The sequence below is a fragment of the Camellia sinensis genome, chromosome 3 (genome assembly GCF_055761805.1).
Source record: "Camellia sinensis isolate YWXY chromosome 3, ASM5576180v1, whole genome shotgun sequence".
Lineage (NCBI taxonomy): Eukaryota > Viridiplantae > Streptophyta > Magnoliopsida > Ericales > Theaceae > Camellia > Camellia sinensis.
This window is the reverse complement of record NC_138963.1, coordinates 174,340,481-174,360,693: the sequence shown is the minus strand read 5'-3', so window position 1 is coordinate 174,360,693 and position 20,213 is coordinate 174,340,481. Positions and strand designations below refer to the sequence as shown.

The 20,213-nt window shown below is 35.8% G+C and overlaps 2 protein-coding genes across 4 annotated transcripts; one reads left to right on the top strand and one right to left on the bottom strand.

Moving 5' to 3' along the window:
• The first annotated feature begins 437 nt into the window (after window positions 1-437).
• LOC114265307 (very-long-chain aldehyde decarbonylase GL1-9) lies at window positions 438-12,036 on the top strand. Of its 3 annotated transcripts, none has more exons than XM_028206074.2 (3): window positions 438-605; window positions 684-1,027; window positions 11,170-12,036. In XM_028206074.2, the coding sequence occupies exons 2-3, from the start codon at window positions 797-799 to the stop codon at window positions 11,710-11,712; spliced, it is 774 nt and encodes a 257-aa protein (XP_028061875.1). In that variant the 5' UTR covers window positions 438-605; window positions 684-796; the 3' UTR covers window positions 11,713-12,036. The 3 variants fall into 3 exon arrangements, with proteins under 3 accessions (XP_028061875.1, XP_028061877.1, XP_082777606.1); XM_028206076.2 differs by having other exon boundaries at window positions 444-605; window positions 763-1,027; XM_082921480.1 differs by having other exon boundaries at window positions 513-651; window positions 763-1,027.
• Window positions 12,037-12,608: 572 nt separating this feature from the next.
• On the bottom strand, window positions 12,609-14,530 carry LOC114265306 (Tetratricopeptide repeat (TPR)-like superfamily protein). The gene has a single exon (XM_028206072.2). It carries the CDS (start codon window positions 14,431-14,433, stop codon window positions 12,706-12,708), a length of 1,728 nt encoding a protein of 575 aa, XP_028061873.2. The 5' UTR covers window positions 14,434-14,530; the 3' UTR covers window positions 12,609-12,705.
• Between the last annotated feature and the right edge of the window lie 5,683 nt (window positions 14,531-20,213).

Genomic DNA, 20,213 nt, shown 5'->3' with positions numbered 1-20,213 from the left:
AATTCTATTTTCTTATTTTTTGTGTTTTTTTGTTTTTATTGAATTTTTTTAATATTTTAAGCAATTTTTTTACTTTTTAGACACACCTAACATAAATACACCTAAAAAGTAAAAAAATTGTAAAAAAAATCTTTTAAAAATTTACTAAATACCAAAAATACAAAAAAAATATAAGAATTCAGTACTTTTTTTTTTGTATTTTTATATATTTATTAATTTTTTAAAATATTTTTTCACAAAATTTTTACTTTTTAGATAGATCTTACTAAGGTGCATCTAAAAAAGTAAAAAAAATGTTTAAAATTTTAAAAATATTCACCGAAAGCAAAAGAATATGAAAATTAAAAAACTCAATTTTCAAAAAACTTAATTCAAAAAACTCAAACCAAACACATCAGAAATGTTTTCTTTTTTTATTCGAAAAAAAACAAAAATCTGAAACCAGGCTAAAAGTTGAAGAAAAATCATTAGTCTGTCCCGCGTTGCCGTCTTTTTGCCAGCGAATCTCAGATCAACCAAGATTTATAGGTTCACGTCTATGTAGCCCAACAATGCCCTAGATCTGATTGACGATTTCTCGAACCCCTTCGTCAATCACGATCTTCGTAAGTCACTCTCTCACTGACTGTGATTATACATATATCAAATGTTGTAAGTTTCTGATTTTTCATTCGAATTTCTAGTATTTACAGGGCATACATGTGATCTGAAGGGTGTAATGCAGGTTCAAGAATTAAAATTTTGAACTTTATTTTTTAATAGGATTTGTGAGGGTTTGGATTTAGTTAATTAAATCATGGTGTTTTGGGAAGGTTATGTGAGTGATGAAGCAATGGGGACTTTTGCCCCTATTGTAGTGTACTGGTTGTACGCTGGGTTTTATCAGCTGTTGCCGCCTCTAGACAACTATCGTATGCACACAAGGAAGGAGGAGGAAGAGAAGAATTTGGTGCCATTGTGCTCAGTTGTCAAGGGTGTTCTTCTCCAACAGCTTGTTCAGGCCACAGTTGCTGTAGCCCTCTTCTTGGTGAGCTTTTTGGACTTGATTGGTTTTGTTTTTTTGCAAATTGTTTTCAAATTTGTTATCTCATTTGAAGTTAGTCTTGTGGCATTTGGAAGCTGAATGACCTTTAAATTTTTACCCATTGGTTAAGCAAGTAGAATTTGATTTATTAAAAGGGTAGAAATTAAACCAAGTTGCATTTTGAGAGGAGGTTGAAGAGGAAGAAGAACAGAAGGTAAGTTCACAACAGAAAACAACAAATGATTCCCAAATGCATATTTCAAGTTCTGACTACACCCTTTGTTTTGAAGAGATAACAAATTAGATATACGAATTTGTTGGAGTAATGGACAATTGATGTTTGACCTCCTAAGACGAAGACATTAACTGAACTATAAATATATGAGTGAGATCATAGGCGTTATTATTAGATTATTGTTCAGGTGATTCTTTGTTTCTATTGGATGGAGAGGTTAGCTCTCACTTGGGTATCGCCAACTATTGAGGCTGAAGTGGTGACCTCTTGGGAAGATGGTATGCAATGAGATGGTAAAGGACCCTTGGAGGTGGAGGTCGAAGGTAGGAGCTGAGGCAACCCTAGAAGGAAATGTGATGGCAGTAAAGAGAGAGAGCTTCCGAGCATGTTAGAGGAGAGCAAATAGCTTATCTTCCTCATATATGGGAGTTGAACCTTCGGGGTTCAATGTAGCCAAACATAGCCTTAGGCCTTAGGTTTTGACTTTTTTTTTTTATTTAGCTCTCGTTTCTATAATATTGAGAGTGCATTCAGGCTATGCCATTTGTGTGTTTTATCTCTCTTCTCTCTGTTATGTTCTACACCAAATGGTTTAGCATAACCCATTAGGTTGAGTTAGTCTTGAGCAGATTGCCATGGGAGATACAAGGGTGGCAGGGGACTGTTGGGATTTATTTAAGATCCCGCAATGCGAACAAAAGCACACCCATGCACACACCAAAGAGAAAAAGCAATCACACAGATTTACGTGGTTCGGCCCAAATTGCCTACATCGACACAAGAGAGAGCTTCCACTATGAATAAAATAGAAAATACATGTGATATGACCAAAACACTCAAAACCTACACCACTACTCGAACCTCATGCTCAAGGGTAGTTGAGCTCTTGCTCACCTGGTGCCCACGGTATTTTTTCTCTCACCCCCTACATCTCTATTTTTCCCCTCACTACTCTCTCAATCTCACTCAGAGAAACCATATAGTCTACATGACTATTTATAATACTCTACCCACGAAAATCTTAGTTCCATACAATTAGGTAACCAAATCCTACATATATTAGGTTTCCTAGTAGATTTCGAATTCTACTATACTAATCTAAATACATGTATAAACCGATCTAAAAATTGTATGAGACCCATCTTTAACACATGGGTGGACTAACAATCGCCCCCTTCATCCATGTGAGGTAAATGTTATATGCATCCTTTAACTTGGATGTTCTGGTTTGCGTAATATACTCTACCTTCACCTAGAAGATATTGCACCCCTTGAACCAAGTGTCCATGTTATTTGCACTTCCCGCAATTGTGCTCAAATGTGTCCTTTGTGGCTTCCTTCGTTCTCACGCTCGAGCTGATGAGATTCACTGCACCTCCCTAAGTTGTCTCCACTGCCACGAACAAAAACCTTCATGGAAAGAGACTCGCATCCTTCCTCGGTGTACACCTTTTTGTCACGAAACCGTCTTAATTTCTATACTTGAAGCTTCCTTTTGTGAACATCTATAATCCATTGTCTTCCTCTTGGTGGCTACCAAATATCCCTGAATTGTTGCTTACCATTATTCACCCATAACTCGTATTATTCGTCTGATGCTTAACAGTAGCTTCCCTCTTGTCACAGCATACTCCACGAACTCGTACAAGTTGCCAACCAACTGCCTATTAGTGATTGGTCTTCCGAATCATTGATTAAACCAGATTGCTCCTAGATGGCCTAGATCACATGTAATCACCTTTGATTGCCCTTGAATTTGTTCAATCCCTTTAACCCTGTTCATAATTGGAAAATTCTGACCGTACCGATAAATCTGCAACAATTGAAAACCTTAGAGACCGTACTCGCCTTGAAATTTTCTATTATATATACACCGATATACCATAAATATTCTAAATCGTTGATTTTATACTTTTTGTCATGCAGTACCATAACCCTTTGACAAGCCAAAGCCACAACCAAACCCTCAATTGTGCACTCCACTATTCATTGTGTTCCAATTGATCGATGTCTGCACCGCGTTACCTTATTCAATTTTGTTTTTTTTTTGTTTTTCCCCCCTTTTGTACCACCATAACTTCTTTCTCTTCTGTGCGAGTCCTCTCTGTGTAGGAACCTCATCCTCTACCAACCGCATCTAGGATTGACAACCTTTAATTCTGATACCACTTGTTGGGACTTATTCCATAATGCGAACGAAAGTGCATCCACGCACACACCAAAGAGAAAAAACAATTATACACAGATTTACGTGATTCGGCCCAAATTGGCTACATCCACGGGAGAGAGAGCTTCTGCTATGAATGAAATAGAGAATACATGTGAGGTGGTCAAAATACTCAAAACCTATGCCACTACCCGAACCTCATGCTCAAGGGTAGTTGAGCCCTTGCTCACTCGGTTCCCACGGTATATTTTCTCTCACCCCCTACATTTTATTTTTTCCCTCACTACACTTTCAATGTCTTTCAGAGAAACCCTATAGTCCACATAATTATTTATAATAGTCTACCCATGAGAATCTTATTTCCATAGGTAACCAAACTCTATATATATTAGGTTTCCCAGTAAATTCCGAATTCTATTATCCTAACCCAAATACATGTATAAAGTAATCTAATAACATTATGGGACCCACCTTTATTACATGGGTGGACTAACAGGGATATGCTTGATCTGAGAGTTGACTGGCCGAGTCATTGGGGGCTGAGCAGCAATGGTCGCTCGAGCTGGCAGTCCTTGGCCAAGTGAAGGTGATGCTGCGAGTGGTTTGCAGCACTTTTTTTCTGCTTATGAGCTAGGCAAAGAGCACTGCATGCACTTGCCTCAGCCAGCATGGTTTGCCCCATGAAGGGTACATGAGGGCATATGCTATTAGTCCATGTTTTACCTCATGAGACCGACACGTGGTGACTTTGTTTCAATAAATGGCAATGTGGTGATGTTTTGGTGGGGGCCACATGGCAGCTCTTGACGTCAAGATGTTCACTGATAGATAGAAGCTACCTATTGCTAATTACATTTGACAAAATAAAATTGAACCATGTTAGGTCTCCAACAGATCATCATATTCTAGTCTCCTTTATGCTCTTAATTACACATGCATCATGGTTTTGGGGACCAGATGCCTACAGGCTGATTAAGAATAACAAGTTTCCATGATCATTGCTGACTAGAGATTATGTCATCTCTACTCCCAGAGTTGTCAATATACTTATTCTCTAGTTTGTCGTGTAGGTGACTTTATTATTATTTTATTTTTTTTGTGAAGTACGTATATGCCAGGCATGATTTTCATAGATTGTCAAGACTTATTCTTCTTTGTTACTTTTGAATTGGAAAGGGAGAATGTATAACTTCACTAGGATTGCCTATGAACTGCTAGGTTATATAGTTAGAGTTCAAAAAGTCATGTTTTTCACAAATATTTGATGTTTGAACTACCAGGTCAAATAGTTGGAGCTCCTGAAATTATATGTTTTAGGGAAATTAATGTCTTCCTTCCAGTAAAAGTTGTGAGTAGACTTTCCAGGGATTGTATATTCTTTTTTTAGCTTGTTTTGGATTTGTTAAAAGGCAGGCAATGATAACGTAGAAGGGGAGAAAAGCTTAAAATATGGATGCAATTATGTTTCTTTGAAGGTTTTGGCTAGCTTAGTTTGTAAAGTCCCTTAGTGTGGTATCAGAGATACTGTTTTCACCCTCGGGCAGGGCACCCCTGATGTAGCCATCATGTTGGGGAAAAAAATTGGTTCTCTCAACTTTATGGTGAACATTTATATAGAGTTGCATGGTGTTTAATGAAAATCATATGGTTAAGATTTTTTGTATTGTCTTAGAGAAAGATGCATGGGTAGTTATGGCTATGTAGTGTTTTATAAATTGTTCACATATCAATACCCCATCAATTTATTAGACATCTAGTATTGTACGCAACGCAGAGAAATCTAGCTACTCGAAAAATGTCTGCCGAGAGTCCTTACCAACATTTTTCTTGTTATGTTTGTATCCATTCTTGGCCTCTGTGGATGTTGTGATTTCTTTTCTAGCTGTTACCTATGGAAAGAAAAAACAGATTTATTTTCTGGTTTATTTTTCTCAGTAAAGTATAATATTTTGTTTTCGTTTAGAAAATTAGTGCTAAACTTAATCAGTCTGATAGGCAATATGCTAATTCTTGATAGATTCTGCTTAAATTAGATTAAAAGTGGCCTTTTTCACATTTTTATGACTTACCCGGTGCTGATGAGTCCACTTTTGCTTTATTCTCAAACTCCCCAAGTTATTATTAGGCACCAAAAGTTGGGGGGCTAAAATACCTAATGCCTAATATGTCGATGATGCTCCAATGTGGAGTGGCAAATTGGGTTTCCACTGAGAATTAGATTTTTGCAAGTTTACATAATTGATTTTAGGCAAATTACATGTACCTCCCCTGACCATCACCAAAATTACATCTGGACCTATTAGCATTGAAAAATGACATGGGTGGACAGAAAATGACGAAAATGCTCTCTATTTCTTTCATATCTTTCTTCACAGCTTACTCTGACTCCCTTTGAGACATTTCACCAAGCAACTGCTTTCCATATCAGTACCAACAACATTAGCGTACTCCTTTGCACCTACAACATCAGCATACCAGCACCATTGTCCACTTCTTTGCATTCTCTCTCTCCAATGTCTGCCGTAGCCACCTACCTCTCAAAACAAAAGGAGCTTTAAGTTTCTTGAATTCAACAGGCATGAGAGGTGAAATCAAATTAAAGTAGTCAGATATGCAATTAATGCAAGAAAAAATTAATGGCAGGAAACTATTTATGTAATTTGGGCACTTGTTAGAGGAGGTCCAAGTAATTCGCCATCGATTTATCATATTTGCAGAATTGAGTAGTTCTTTGATATCATAATGACCATGCACATGTCATAGTTTCTAAAGGTTGACTTGTCGAATCTGTTGAGAGTATAAATAATGAAGTTATCCCCCTCTCTAATAGCTTAAGCTTTTAGGCCCTGTTTGATTCCAGGATATAAAAGGTGGGATTAGATATTATATACTGTGGGTTCCACATATCCCATGTTTGTAATTTTTTTTAAAGAGGATATAATATACTATGGGATTGTATATCTCCCAAAATTGGAGGATATACAATACCACCGTCCCCCCATTATAGCATATCCCTTGGGTTGGAATATGATTTTAAAAGTCCAATTTACCCTTTTGTCTATCTAATATAATATAACATAATATAATATAATATAATTTTTTAATTTAATATAATATAATTATTGAATTTAATAATTATGGAATTTAATATAATTTAATATTATTGAGTATAATATAATGTAATATAATATAATATTATTGAATTGAATTTAATATAATTTTTTGAATTTAATATGATATAATTTTTTTTATCATTATCAGGTTGACATTAATATAATATAATTTCTTTTTCATTTGGAAAAATTATTGAATTTAATATGAATCTTTAATTTGTTCCAATAAAAAATAATATGAATTTTTAATTTGTTTATTTGCATTAGTTTTGAATTTTGAATTTGTTTATTTGCATTAGTTCCAATATGGGTATTTAAAATATATTATGAGGGCAATCTTGGAAATTACTTGTTTATATCCCATAATATATTTTGTAAACAAACATGGATAGTATATATCCAGTATTATTTATCAAGTCAACAAACATAAATTGGGGGATATATTATCCAATACATATATCCTGTTCATTATATATCCTGACTAAATTCTGCATCATATTATATCATTTATTTTATATCCAGTGAAACAAACAGGGCCTAATAAGATGGTTGTTAACAATTTAATATGGTATCAAAGTAGGCAATAGGTCCTTTGTTTGAACCACACTGCCTACCCAATATTATAATACTTGTGCATGTTTGGCTTGCTTATAGAGGAGTGCTTGACTACTACACATGAGAGGGCATGTTGAGGATGTAAATAATAAAGTTACCCCGCTTTTTGACAACATAAGGTCTTTTAAATGAGTTGGTTGTCAATAAGTTAAAAGAATATATGCATTCTCTTTGTCTTGGCATCCTTGCCTAGTAACTTTTCTCATCAAACAAATGATGTGGACGAGTTGAACTAATTGTGGCGGTTTCAGAATAACTTGGCAGGTTTTTGAGTAATTTTAGTTTATAGGTAATTGTTGTTTGCTCCATGTGAGTTCAGTTTCTCTTGGGTTAATACAAAGTTGGAGATTTGGAGAAAAGCTCTTGAATCTAAAAGATTCCGGATAAGCAGAACTAAGACAGAATACATGGAGTGTAAATTTAGTAACAGTAACAATGAAAGCAGAAGAGAAGTAAAGATTGAGAATCAAGAACTGCCTAAGAGTGAACATTGTTGTTATTTAGAGTCGATTATCACAACAGCTGGGGAGATTGATACAGATGTGGCCCATAGGATTAAGGCGGGATGGTGTAAGTGGAGAAGTGCGTCTAGAGTACTGTGCGATGAACAAATACCCACTAGATTTAAAGGTAAATTCTATAGAACGGCTATTAGACCAGCGATGTTGTATGGGACGGAGTGTTGAGCAACCAATAAACAACATGTAGATAAGATGAGTGTGACTGAGATGAGAATGCTAAGGTGCATGTGTGCCAAGATTAGACAAGACAGAATTATGAATAAGTATATTCGGGAATGGGTAGGAGTAGCACCGATAGAAAATAAGTTGAGAGAGAATCGATTGAGATGGTTTGGTCATATTCAACGGAGACCAACAGAGACAGTAGTGAAGAGATGCGATACTGTAAAGGTAGATGGAAGTGTTAGGGGATGGGGTAGGTCTAGATTAACGTTGGTTAGCGTTGTAAATAGAGATATGAATTTACTTAATTTAACTAACGAAATGGCCTTTGGTAAGACTGCGTGGAGAAGAAGGATTCATGTAGTCGATCCCATTTGATGGGACTTAAGGTTTGGTTTGGTTTGCAATTACCAATCGCCACCTATTATTTGGAAAAAAAAATTATATTTGTTTTTGATATTTTTTAAATATAGAAATTATTTTTTTAGGCCAAAAAGACAAATTATTTTTTTGAATTGAATTTTAAAAAGAGTTTGGTTATGAGTTTTGAATAGAATTTTCAATAGAGTTTTGAGTTGTGTGTTTGGTTATGAGTTATAAGTTTCTCAATTAAGTTTTGAAAACATAACCAAACAACTTTTCTCATTTCATATGCTACATAAAAAATTCAAAACTTTTTTCAAAACTCATAACCAAACAAATTTTATCTTTTCAAATCATAATTCTAAAACTCAAAAACTCAAAATACAACTTTTTTCTCAAATCATAATTCTTAAAACTCTACCAAATACTACCTAATTTTTTTCAGGACTTTCTGCAGTTCCAGGCTTGCTTTTGCATATAACCATTCAAGGTTACAGCACCTTCCTTACAATGATTAAGAACAGCTTACAATTGCCATTTAACTAGCAACAGTCAGTTATGTTGCCTTTTTCTATCCAAAAACAATGGGACAAATATTTTAAATGTCAAACATGCCAATCTATCAAGTTATGTCTTACCTTGCCAATGTCATCAGAATAATTTTTTTGTGAGTTCAACTAAGCACTTAAAGTTATTAATACACTTTTTGATTTAATTTTAAGCACAAATTACAAAAAAAAAAAAAAATGAGGGTTCAGCGTGTTTTTCAATTTAAACCTCAGGGTTTTAATTTCAACAATTAAAATCCTAATGTTACTTCCCACGTCCATCTTCATCTGATGAATGAACTAATGGGGCTTGCATTTTTGGCACCATTTCCATCCCAAAATGGCGTCGTTTTGCTCCATCACTCCATATCTATCTATATTTATATTTATATATATATATATATATATATAATATATATACACTAACTATATATATATATACAGGCCATGGTTGTAGGGAGGCCGAAGGTGGCACCTGCGCGGCACAAACATGGCCGACGGCCATGGCCATGGTTGGCCGAAGAAGAAGGAGAAGGAGAAGAAGGAAAAGGAAAATGAGAAAGAGAAGAGGAGGAACTGAAGCTTGGGCGTGGTGGCGATGGTGGCACCGCCATCGTTGAAGGTTCGGTGGCCACCTCAAGCTCAGTGCAAGGGCTATGAAGGAGGAGGAAAAGAGAGAGAATAATTGTGGAAAGAAAGAAGGAAGAAGGAAGAAGCATGGAGATGAAGATAGAGGGAAAAAAGAAAAAAAAGAAAAAAAGAAAGTGAGAAAAATCGTAATTTTGGCCAACTTTCAGGGCTCTGACGATATGCAAAAAGAGGTGGAATATAGCGTATGAGGGGTGGAATAAAAACTAGGCCATGAGATGAATCCAACGATGTGAAAATGAGGCAAAATAGAGTTACAACGAAGGAGATACAAGGACTAGAACAGGTGGGTTTGAATTTGAAAATTTTGCTTTGTGTGTGTGCTGCTGAAGGAAGAAGATGAAGAGCAAAATTTTCAAACGCACGTGTTTAAGTCTTTGTATCTCTCTTGTCGTAATTCCGTTTTACCTCATTTTCGCGTCGTTGAATTCACCTCATGGCCTAGGTCCCACCTCTCATACGGTTTGTTCCACCTTTTTTTGCATGCCATCGGAGCTCTGAAAATTGGTCAAAATTAAGATTTTTCTCTTTTTTTTTTTTTGCTCTATCTTCATCTCCATGCTTATTCTTTCCTCCTTCCTTTCCACAATTATTCTCTCTTTTCCTCTTTTTTCATGGCCTTTCCACTAAGCTCGTGGTGGCCATCAAACCTCCGATAGTGGCAGTGCTGCCATCGCCACCACCTCCAAGCTTCGGCTCCTCCTCCTCCTCTCTTTCTCAATTTGCTTCTCCTTCTTCTTCTTCGGCCAACCATGGCCATGGCCGTCTGCCGCCCGGGTGTCACCTTTGGCCTCCCTTCTCTAGTAGTCTCTCCTCCCTCCCCTCTCTCTTCTTGGTGTGAATGATCACACCCTCCCTGTATTTATATAGTTAGTGTATATATATAAATATAGATAGATATGGAGTGATGGAGCAAAATGACGTCGTTTTGGGATGGAAATGGCGACAAAAATGGAGATCCCGTTAGTTCATCAGACGGAGATGGACCCGGGGGGGGGGGGGGGGGGGGGTAAATTGTGACACGGAAGTGACATCAGGGTTTTAATTGTTAAAATTGAAATCCTGGGTTTAAATTGAAAAACACACAAAACCTTGATTTTTTTTTTTTGTTTTTTTGTTGTAGTAATTTGCCCTAATTTTAACATTACAGACTTTGCTGAGGCTTAACTTTGAGGCCTTCCATTTGTTGGCTTTAAACCCCATTTCTTTGTCAAAAAGTAGGAAATGGACTTATTCCTTTATAGCAAATTATGTTGACCTAATCTAACATATTGTACCCTATGCATTGGACATTATTTTCTGTTATTTGATCTCATGGATACTGTTTTGTGTCACGTTAGGTATTGGGGATTTAATATATATGATTCAACAATTAGTTTTGATTCAGTTCATTATGTAGCTCTAGTAGTTGTTGACATTGGGAATTCTTTGATTTCTTGAATTAGAAGTGATTTCTATTAAGGCCCTAATGATATCAACCTAAACTCTAAGTCCTAAACCTTTTTGGATATGATTATTGGTTGTGGACTTGTAGTACTGGCTAATTATGTTTGTGACATGCTTGATGGATCAAATGATTGATAATATTATGGCACAGACCGTGAGCGCATCAATTAATTCAAGTGCTCTATTAATTAGGAGGAGAGAAAACAGTTGGGACATAATATATATGTGGCTCACCTCAGGATCTAGGGACTTCATGGTTTGTGGGGTGGGAAAATTTTCTTGAAATGATAATTGTGGACTAAATCCTTTTTGCCTTCTTTGCTGCAGGTTACCTCAAAGGTAAATTCATCTGGAGTAACAATTCAGCCCTCCCTTCCCGTTCAAATTGTCCAAATTGTTGTTGCAATGCTGGTCATGGACACATGGCAGTATTTTGTGCACCGCTACATGCACCAGAACAAACTTCTGTACCGTCACGTCCACTCTCAACATCATAGGTTGGTTGTCCCTTATGCAATTGGGGCCCTTTACAATCACCCTCTGGAGGGCCTTCTGCTAGACACATTTGGGGGGGCCATCTCATTTCTTGTCTCGGGAATGACTGCACGGACGGCTGTGATTTTCTTCTGCTTTGCTGTGATTAAAACCGTTGATGATCACTGTGGACTATGGTTGCCTGGTAATATCTTCCATCTCTTTTTCCAAAACAACACTGCTTATCATGACATCCATCATCAACTCCAGGGCGCAAAGTACAACTATTCTCAGCCTTTCTTTCCCGTATGGGATAAACTTCTTGGTACCCACATGCCCTACAAGCTTGTAAAGCGACCTGAAGGTGGTTTTGAGGCAAGGCCGGTGAAAGACTAGCTAGTTACATTGTTACCATCAATCCCTGTATTATTCAGCTTGTCATTGTAGCAATATTTTCAGTGCTTCTGATTGTGCGCACCCTGGGAGAAGCTGTGGTTGCTAGTTTATTCTTTTGAGGCTTTGTATTCTTGCAGGGTTGAGTTTGCCACTAATATTCACAAATTCTTCATCCTTTTTTTGCAGTTGTTGGACTGCAGTTTTTCTTGTGTTGGGTTATGTTAATTTCATCCAGAGACAATGAAATGTAATTTCGCCGTCTGAGTTATGTATTGTGCAGTAGTATACCTGCTTTATTGATATGAACATGCCGATGTTCTATCAGGTTGACATTGGTGTATTTAGCATTTTATTTTTTCGGTATTACTTAGAAGTGCAAAAGAGTACGTTGTGCATAGCTTCCGACTATGTTTTCAGATTGTGAATGTGCTGTAGCAAGTGAATCATGTACTTTATGCTGCTGGTGCTGTTTATATGAGCTTCCTTTTTTCAGTTGGTTTATAATTTTATTAGGTAAAGATAATTTAAATTAGCTTTAAAAATTGATGATTAGGTAGAAATAATTTAAATTAGCTTTAAAGACTGGCTTTTACTTTTTGATTATCGGTTGTATGACATACCAAATGTAAGGTAGTAGTTCCATTTGTTTTCCCCAGCATTTAAAACCAGGAATCATCTTGAATCCAATCCCTAGGGATGCAGTTGATTTCTACTCAACTTGGATTCTCTTTCTGTAGATGATCAAATGACTTTGATTTTCTTCTTCAACATAGCAAAAGGTTAAAAAGTACAAGAAATCCACTTGCTTAAGAGGTCCAAAGCCATCATGAAACACAACTAAATGTGTTCAAGAGGATGAGTTGCAGAACACCCCATTGACTTTGCAGACGAATACCTAAGGGCCAAAGCAGCATATTCATGTATTATTAATTTCTGTTAAGTTTCTCTTTACAACTTAAGAATGATACAGCAAAGGAGAAAAAAAATCAAATGTTACCAATAATCTCTGCATGAACATGATCCCTCCTCGAATCTGTGAAACCGAGCTCGATCCCTTACAATAATTTCGCGATCATAAATCTTCGAAATAAGTTTAATCACAACATGACAATCACCACATATCCTAAGATTCTTGATCACTCGAATTGGAGTACCTTCACTTGCACTAACCAAACCAAAAGCTACAGCTAACTTTTCACTATGATAACACAATGCATTCTCTTTCTCCTCCTGCCCTATATCATGCAACACATAATTAGTCTCTGGTACATAACCATACGACTCGATCCTAAACCTAACCTCCTCAAGCTTCCTATAAATCTCCCGCCAACTCAAATGGCTCTGATCTCCATTGACAAACTTGTGTATGACACCATCCACTTCAGTGTAGCTAAACCCCGGAACCTTCTTTACATATCTATTCTTCATGGCCTCTCTCACCCTCCCCACATCATCCCACCTCTCGTGCGCTGCATACACATTCGACAACAGCACAAAATCTCCACAACTGTTAGAACCCATCTCCACAAGCTTCCTCGACACTTGCTCTGCCATATCGACATTCCCATAAGTCTTGCAAGCCCCGAGCAAGGTTTGCCAAAGTACAACATCAGGGATCATAGGCATTGAATTTACAATCTCAAAAGCCTCTTCAAGGCGCCCCGCTCTACCCAATAAATCAACTACACTACCATAATGCTTAACATTAGGACTCACTCCACACCGCGCCATTGAAGTGAACAACCTCAAACCATGGTCAACTAGCCCTGAATGATTACATGCACATAGTGCTGCAAGGTAGCTCACACTATCAGGGCAAATCCCAGCTTCACCCATTTGCTCAAAAAGCTCAAGCGCTCTATTTCCATCACCGTGCATCGCCAATGCCATGATCATTGTATTCCATGTAACAAGACTCTTCCTACGATTCATATGATTGAAAACCCGAAATGCTTTATCTACAAAACCGCATTTTGCATACATATCAATAACAGCATTGCAAACCTGCACACAAGCATCCAACTTGTCATCTTTAATGTAATTCCAAATCTTTTCGCCTTCTCTTATGGCACCCAATTGCGAACAAGCCGAGAGAGCACCGAGCACTGTAACTTCATTAGGCTTCAACCCCTCTAATCCCGATCTCTTAAACAGTTCTAAAGCTTCATTGGGTCGACTACCCTGAGCCAACCCAGCAATCAAAGCGTTCCAACTCGCAATATCTCTCACGCCCATTTCATCGAACACTTTGTGAGCATTGTCTAAATCACCTGTCTTCGCATACACATCCAACAGAGTCGTCTGTAACAACACATCAGCATCGAACCCAAATCGTATGAGCTGAGAGTGAATCTGGGTCGCTTCGGAACGAGCCAAAGCTCGAGCGCAAGCCTTGAGAGCGAACGAGCAAGTCAGAGCGTCGGGTTTGTGGGAGGCGCGTGACATGTTGCGGTATAACGTGACGGCGCCGTTGGGGTGGTCGTTTTGGGCGAGGCCTCGGATGATGGCGTTCCAGTCGTTGGTGGAGGGGGAGGGGATGCGGCGGAAGACAGCGGCGGCGTAGGAGAGGCTTCCGGCGGCGGAGGAGGTGGCGCAGAAGTCGAGGAGCTTGGAGCGAGAGGGGTAGAATCGGAAGAGTCCGGTGATAATGAGATGGGCTTGAAGTTGTTTGATGTGAGAGAGAGATGTGCATTTCTGCAACAGTGAGTCGACGACGGCCATGCCATGAGTGTGTGTACTTCGGATTCGAGAAAATATAAAAAGGAGAAGGAAAATATGGAAGAAAAAATCACCTTTTGATATTGGTTTTGTTTGGTGTTGGTTTTGATTTTGAGCTTTTAAAATTAGTTTAGGCTGGTTTGGGGTGTCTTAAAAAAATATATTTTTTGTTTTTTTAGACTAAAAAAGACAAAAAAAAATATATGGAGATTTGGGTTAACTTTTTGACTTTTTATGAAAAAATGTGTATTAAAAAATTGTATAAAAAAAAGTATGTAAGAGATGATAAGAGAGGAGTGGACCCAGCCATACAACCGGCTGTACAACCGACACACTCAATTGGAGTTGGAAATTATTAGCTAATTTTTGTACAAAGCATTGGACGGTTTTGTTTGGCCCGTGGGGGTCATCACGGGTCCCATTTTAATAATATGAACCGCTGAATGTGTGTAACTCGTCGAACACTATGTACCTATAAAAAATCACGTTAATCGGATATCGACAGTTATCTGATCAGATCTATTTATTTTTCAATCATTAATTATAACACCATCCATTTTTTGTACATAACTGATTTGATCATATAGTTATCGATATCCGATCAATGTGATTTTTTGCAGACATATAGTACTCGACGATTTCTACACATTGAACGGTTCAAATTATCAAAACGGGACCCGTGATGACCCCCATAGGACGAATAACGGTGTGTGTAAAAACCACACCCAATCATTTCTTTTTTCTCCACTGCACACATCAATTCGGTGTGTACTTTTTTTTTTGAAGAAAATTGATTTTTTAATTTTTTTTTTTTTGGTGAATAGTGATATCTTTTTGGATTTTAGAGTAACTTTTTGACTTTTTGACTTATTTAGGATAAGCCAAACCAGCCCTTAATGTGTTTTTAATTTTTATTGTTATATTTTAAATAATTTTTAGAATAAATTATAGAAAAATTTACCCATAAGTCCTAGTTTTTGAAACGTTGAACCATTTAGTCTTAAAAGTTTTCTTATGCTCCATTTAGTCCCATTTTTACATCAACATGATGTGAATGATGTAAATGATCTGATGTTTCATTCTATAATTTCAAAATTTATTGAAATCTGATGAACATTAGATGTTTTTCATCCTATATTTTCAAACATTATTGAAATTTGATGAACATTAGATGTTTGAAATCCAATGTTTGTAACATGACTCTGATGTTATTAACATTGTATCTGATGTTATTAACATTGTAATGGGACCTTTCAGTCTATAAGAAAACTTTTAGGACTAAACAGTGCATAAGTTATTAATTTGGGATTTAGGCCTAGTTTGGGAAGACTAAATAAGTGCACTTTTTGACTTTTTTGTATTATGTGTAGAAAAAGTAGAGAGGAGATGTTGATTGATGTGACCCAAAAAAGATAAAAAGATGAAATAAGTGCACTTTTTTGGAAGTAGCCAAACTAGGCCTTATTGGTGCTTCCCCCTAAATTATAATCACACCCCTTGAGATTTATTTAAATTATAAATTATATTTGTAGTTTTAGAAATTATATTATGCCTCCTCAAGTTTATAATTTCATAACAAATAGACCCTTTTATTAATAAATCATCAAGTTAATTAACAGTTTTTAATAATGTTAAAATTTTATTTCAATTAATAATTTAGATAATTTTATTATTGTATAGGTGAACAATTAAAAATTTCAATTTTTCAATTAATTTTATTAAATAAAAAATTCTGACAATGAGGTATTTGTAATTTTCCAAACTGCAGGGACAATTCATATTTTAAGCAAATATCAAAAAATGTATTTGTAATTTACCCTATAACAGAATATGAAAATATATTAAATTTATATATATATATATATATATATTTGTATTTGGTAAGTTTTATTTTATTTTATTTTTTTTTATAAATATTATACTTTTAAGCGTATTTAGATTAGGTTAAAAAATTACGTGAAATATCACCATCATGACAACCATTGCTATCATTAAACCATTGTCGTCGTCTTTTTTGTTTATCTATCCGCTATCATTAGAACCATATGTCTTTATCTCCATTACCATTCTCATTGTCGACACTGTTGTTATAATATAAAAATTAAAAGTTATAATTTAAAAATAAAAAATAAAAAATTTGATCTCGTATATATTAAACAATCTGTTTTAATTCAACACTTAATTTTTTAATCTTTTTAATTTAAAAAATTCACTATTCAGTTTTTATTACTTAATTTTCAGCTTTCAATTTTCAATTTTATCAAACACCGCCTCATAATTTAAGAATTACAATTTATCTCACAGTGACAAGTTATGTGTCAATTTTAATTTATCAAAAATTCAACCATGTTGGAGTTTTAAAAAATTATTTGACAACTAGATAAAGAAATTAAAAAAAGAAAATGTTACATTCACATTATCATCAACACAATAGTTATACACCAATAATAAAAAGTAATCATATACTTCTATTCTATCATAATCAAACATAACGATGTTATTTGGTAACACTTATGTTTTCAGTTTTCTTTTTATATTTATAAAAATTTTAAAAACTCAAATAAAAACTTGTTTGGTAAAATTTTTGATTTATAAATCAGTGGTCTCAATTTATAAATTTGGCCAAAAAATAAAAACACAAAAAATGTGTTTCCATTTTGAGTTTTGAGTTTTTTTTTTTTTTTTTACCACCCAACACTAGTCACCACCCGCCACCATTTTCTACCACCGTCTTCCGCCACCACCGCCCATCCCCCACCATCACCACCACTCACCACTCATCCCCCACCTGCCACCACCACCACCACCACCCGCCATCACCACCCACTCACTCGCCACCACCACCCACCCCTCGCCGTCGCCACCACCACCACCACCACTACCCGCCACCTATCTGCCATCCACCCGCCACTACCATCCACCGCCCGCCACCACCACCTGCCACCTACTTGCCACCATCACTCACCACCCACCTGCCACCACCATCCACCATCTGCCACCCACCACCACTAGCCACCTGCTACCCACCCACCCGTCACCACCACCACCCACCATCCACCACCCACTCGCTACCACCTACCACCTGCCATCGTCACCCACCCACCCACCACCACCACCACCCGCCATCTGCTACCCACCTGTCACCACCACCCACCACCCGCTACCATTACCACTACCACCACCACCTATTCGCTACCACCCACCACTTGTCACCGTCACCCACCCACCCACTGTCAACTGTCACCACCCACCACCCACTTGCCACCACCCACCACCACCCACCATCCGCCACCACCACCACCACTACCCACTCGCTACCACCCACCACCCGCCATTGTCACCCATCTACCACCACCACCACCCGCCACTACCACTCACCCACCACCACCCGCCATCTGCCACCCACCTGCCACCACTACCCGCCACCGCCACCACCACCACCCATCACCCGCCACTGTCACCCACCCGCCACCACCAGCTACCCACCACCCACCGTCACTACTTTCTACCACTGTCTTCCGCCGCCACTTACCACCACTTGCCATTTCTCACGCTTTTTTATATTTTTAAATTTTTTTAAACATTTTGTCAATTACCAAACACGTTTGTAGTTTATGTTTTTCTAAAAAGAAACAAAAACCAGTTTATAAAATTTTTGTAAATATAAACTGAAAACGTAAACGTTACCAAACACACCCAACGCGATAGTGTGTACTGATTTTAACTAATTATTTATTTTAAGAATATTTATCAATAAATCTCATCTCATAAACAAATACTTTAATTAGTCTTAATTTTTTTTATTGATCTGTTAAGTTCTATTAGTGAAGAGTTTATTTTCATGTGGTTCTATTTTTGATTTTGATAATGTTTTGATAGACATGTATACCATTTTATTAATGTGACAGGTATGATGTGATACTTCAATGTGGCAAGCATTAATGTGACACTCCAACGATATGACACTCTAAAAAAATAAAAACTCCTTAGTATACTTTTTTTAAATGTAACAACATGGCGGGTATGATGTGACACTTCAAAACTTTTACTAAAAAAAAATTATTTAGTGTACTTTTTCCTAATGTAACAACGTGGTGGGTATGATGTGACACTTCAAAAAAAATAAAAATTCTTTAGTGTACTTTTCTCTAATATGACAATGTGACAGGTATGATATGACACTTAAAAAAAAAAAAAAAAAAAATTCCTTAGCATACTTTTCTCAAATGTGACAATGTGGCAGGTATGATATGACACTCTAAATTTTTTAAAAAACTCCTCAGTGTACTTTTTCAAACGTGACATGTGACACTCTAACGTGGCGAGTATGATGTAACACTCTAAAAAAATTAAAAACTTTTTAATGTACATTGCTCAATTGTGACATTCTAACGTGACATGTATAATGTGATATTAAAAAACTCTTTAGTGTATTTTTTTCAAATGTGACACTCCAATGTGGCGGACAAATGAGTCATTACATATCTAAAATGACTAAATGAATCATAAGAAAAAATATGAAACTATATAGATTACAAGTCCAAAATATGAGACTTATTGTTCAGAAATATCACATGATATAACTTGTAATATATAATATCGTTCTGTTTGTTCTTAACAAAAAAATATTTTTGAAAAAAAAAATGGAAATATTTTTTATAGAAAACTTTTTTGAGTAAATGTTTTTCCATAGAAAATGTTTTCTTATGTTTGGTTGCATTCTTAAAATTAATGTACTAATGGTTGCATTAGTGGTGGTGGTAGTAGTGGCGGTAGAGTGGACATGTTGGGAAGGTGATTACGACATGGTGGTTGTGTGATAGTGGTAATAATGAGGTAGGGATCTTAGTGGTGGTGATTGTGGTAGCGACAATAGTGGTGGATGGTAGTGATTGTAATGTGGTAGCACAGATAAAAATTTAGTTTAGAAAACGTTTTTTGCTTTTTGAAAGTGAAAAACATTTTCTGTCTAAATAAATTTGTTTTTCATTGACTATAGAAAATGTTTTCCATTAACTTCTATTTTTCGTTGTACCAAATGACAGAAAATGTGAAAAACATTTTTTGAAAAATATTTTTCCACCCAAACAAATGAGTGTTACAATTCAAAACTCCTATCATATATTTAATCTTTTATTTCATTTAGTTTGTTGAGAGAATAATCTTCTTTTTTTGGAGAATAATCTGAACTAATGTTTGGTTCACTGAAAAAAATTTGAATGGAATATAATGGCCATTTCTTAATTTTCTATGAATTATTTTAAAATGGTAAATGATGATTTTATTTACAATACCTCTCCATAATTTTTTAGTTAACCAAATATGAGAAAGAATATTTTGAATAAATGATCATTTTATTCTAATGAACCAATGAAAACATTAGAGTAAAAGATCAGAAACACACTGTTTGATTTCCAAATGGTAAAATTATTTTTTAGTTTTTGTTTTTGGTTATTTTTGTATTTTGCATTTTTTTATACACTTAGTTTAGACACATCTAAAAAACTATGTGACGAAATCTGAAAAAGATAAAAAAAAATAAAAATAAAAAGCTTACTAAAAATAAAAAGAAAAAGAAAAAAAAAGAAGCACATTTTCACATTTTTTGTTTTTTAGTGAAATTTTTTAGATTTCTCATAAATATTAAAATTTTAAGTACATTAAAATTAGATACATCAAAATAAAATAAAATTTTAATTAAAATATAAAAATAAATGAAGACATGAAAATAAAAAGCTCAAAATTAATTTTTAATATCTAAACTTTGTTAAAATTTATCAAAA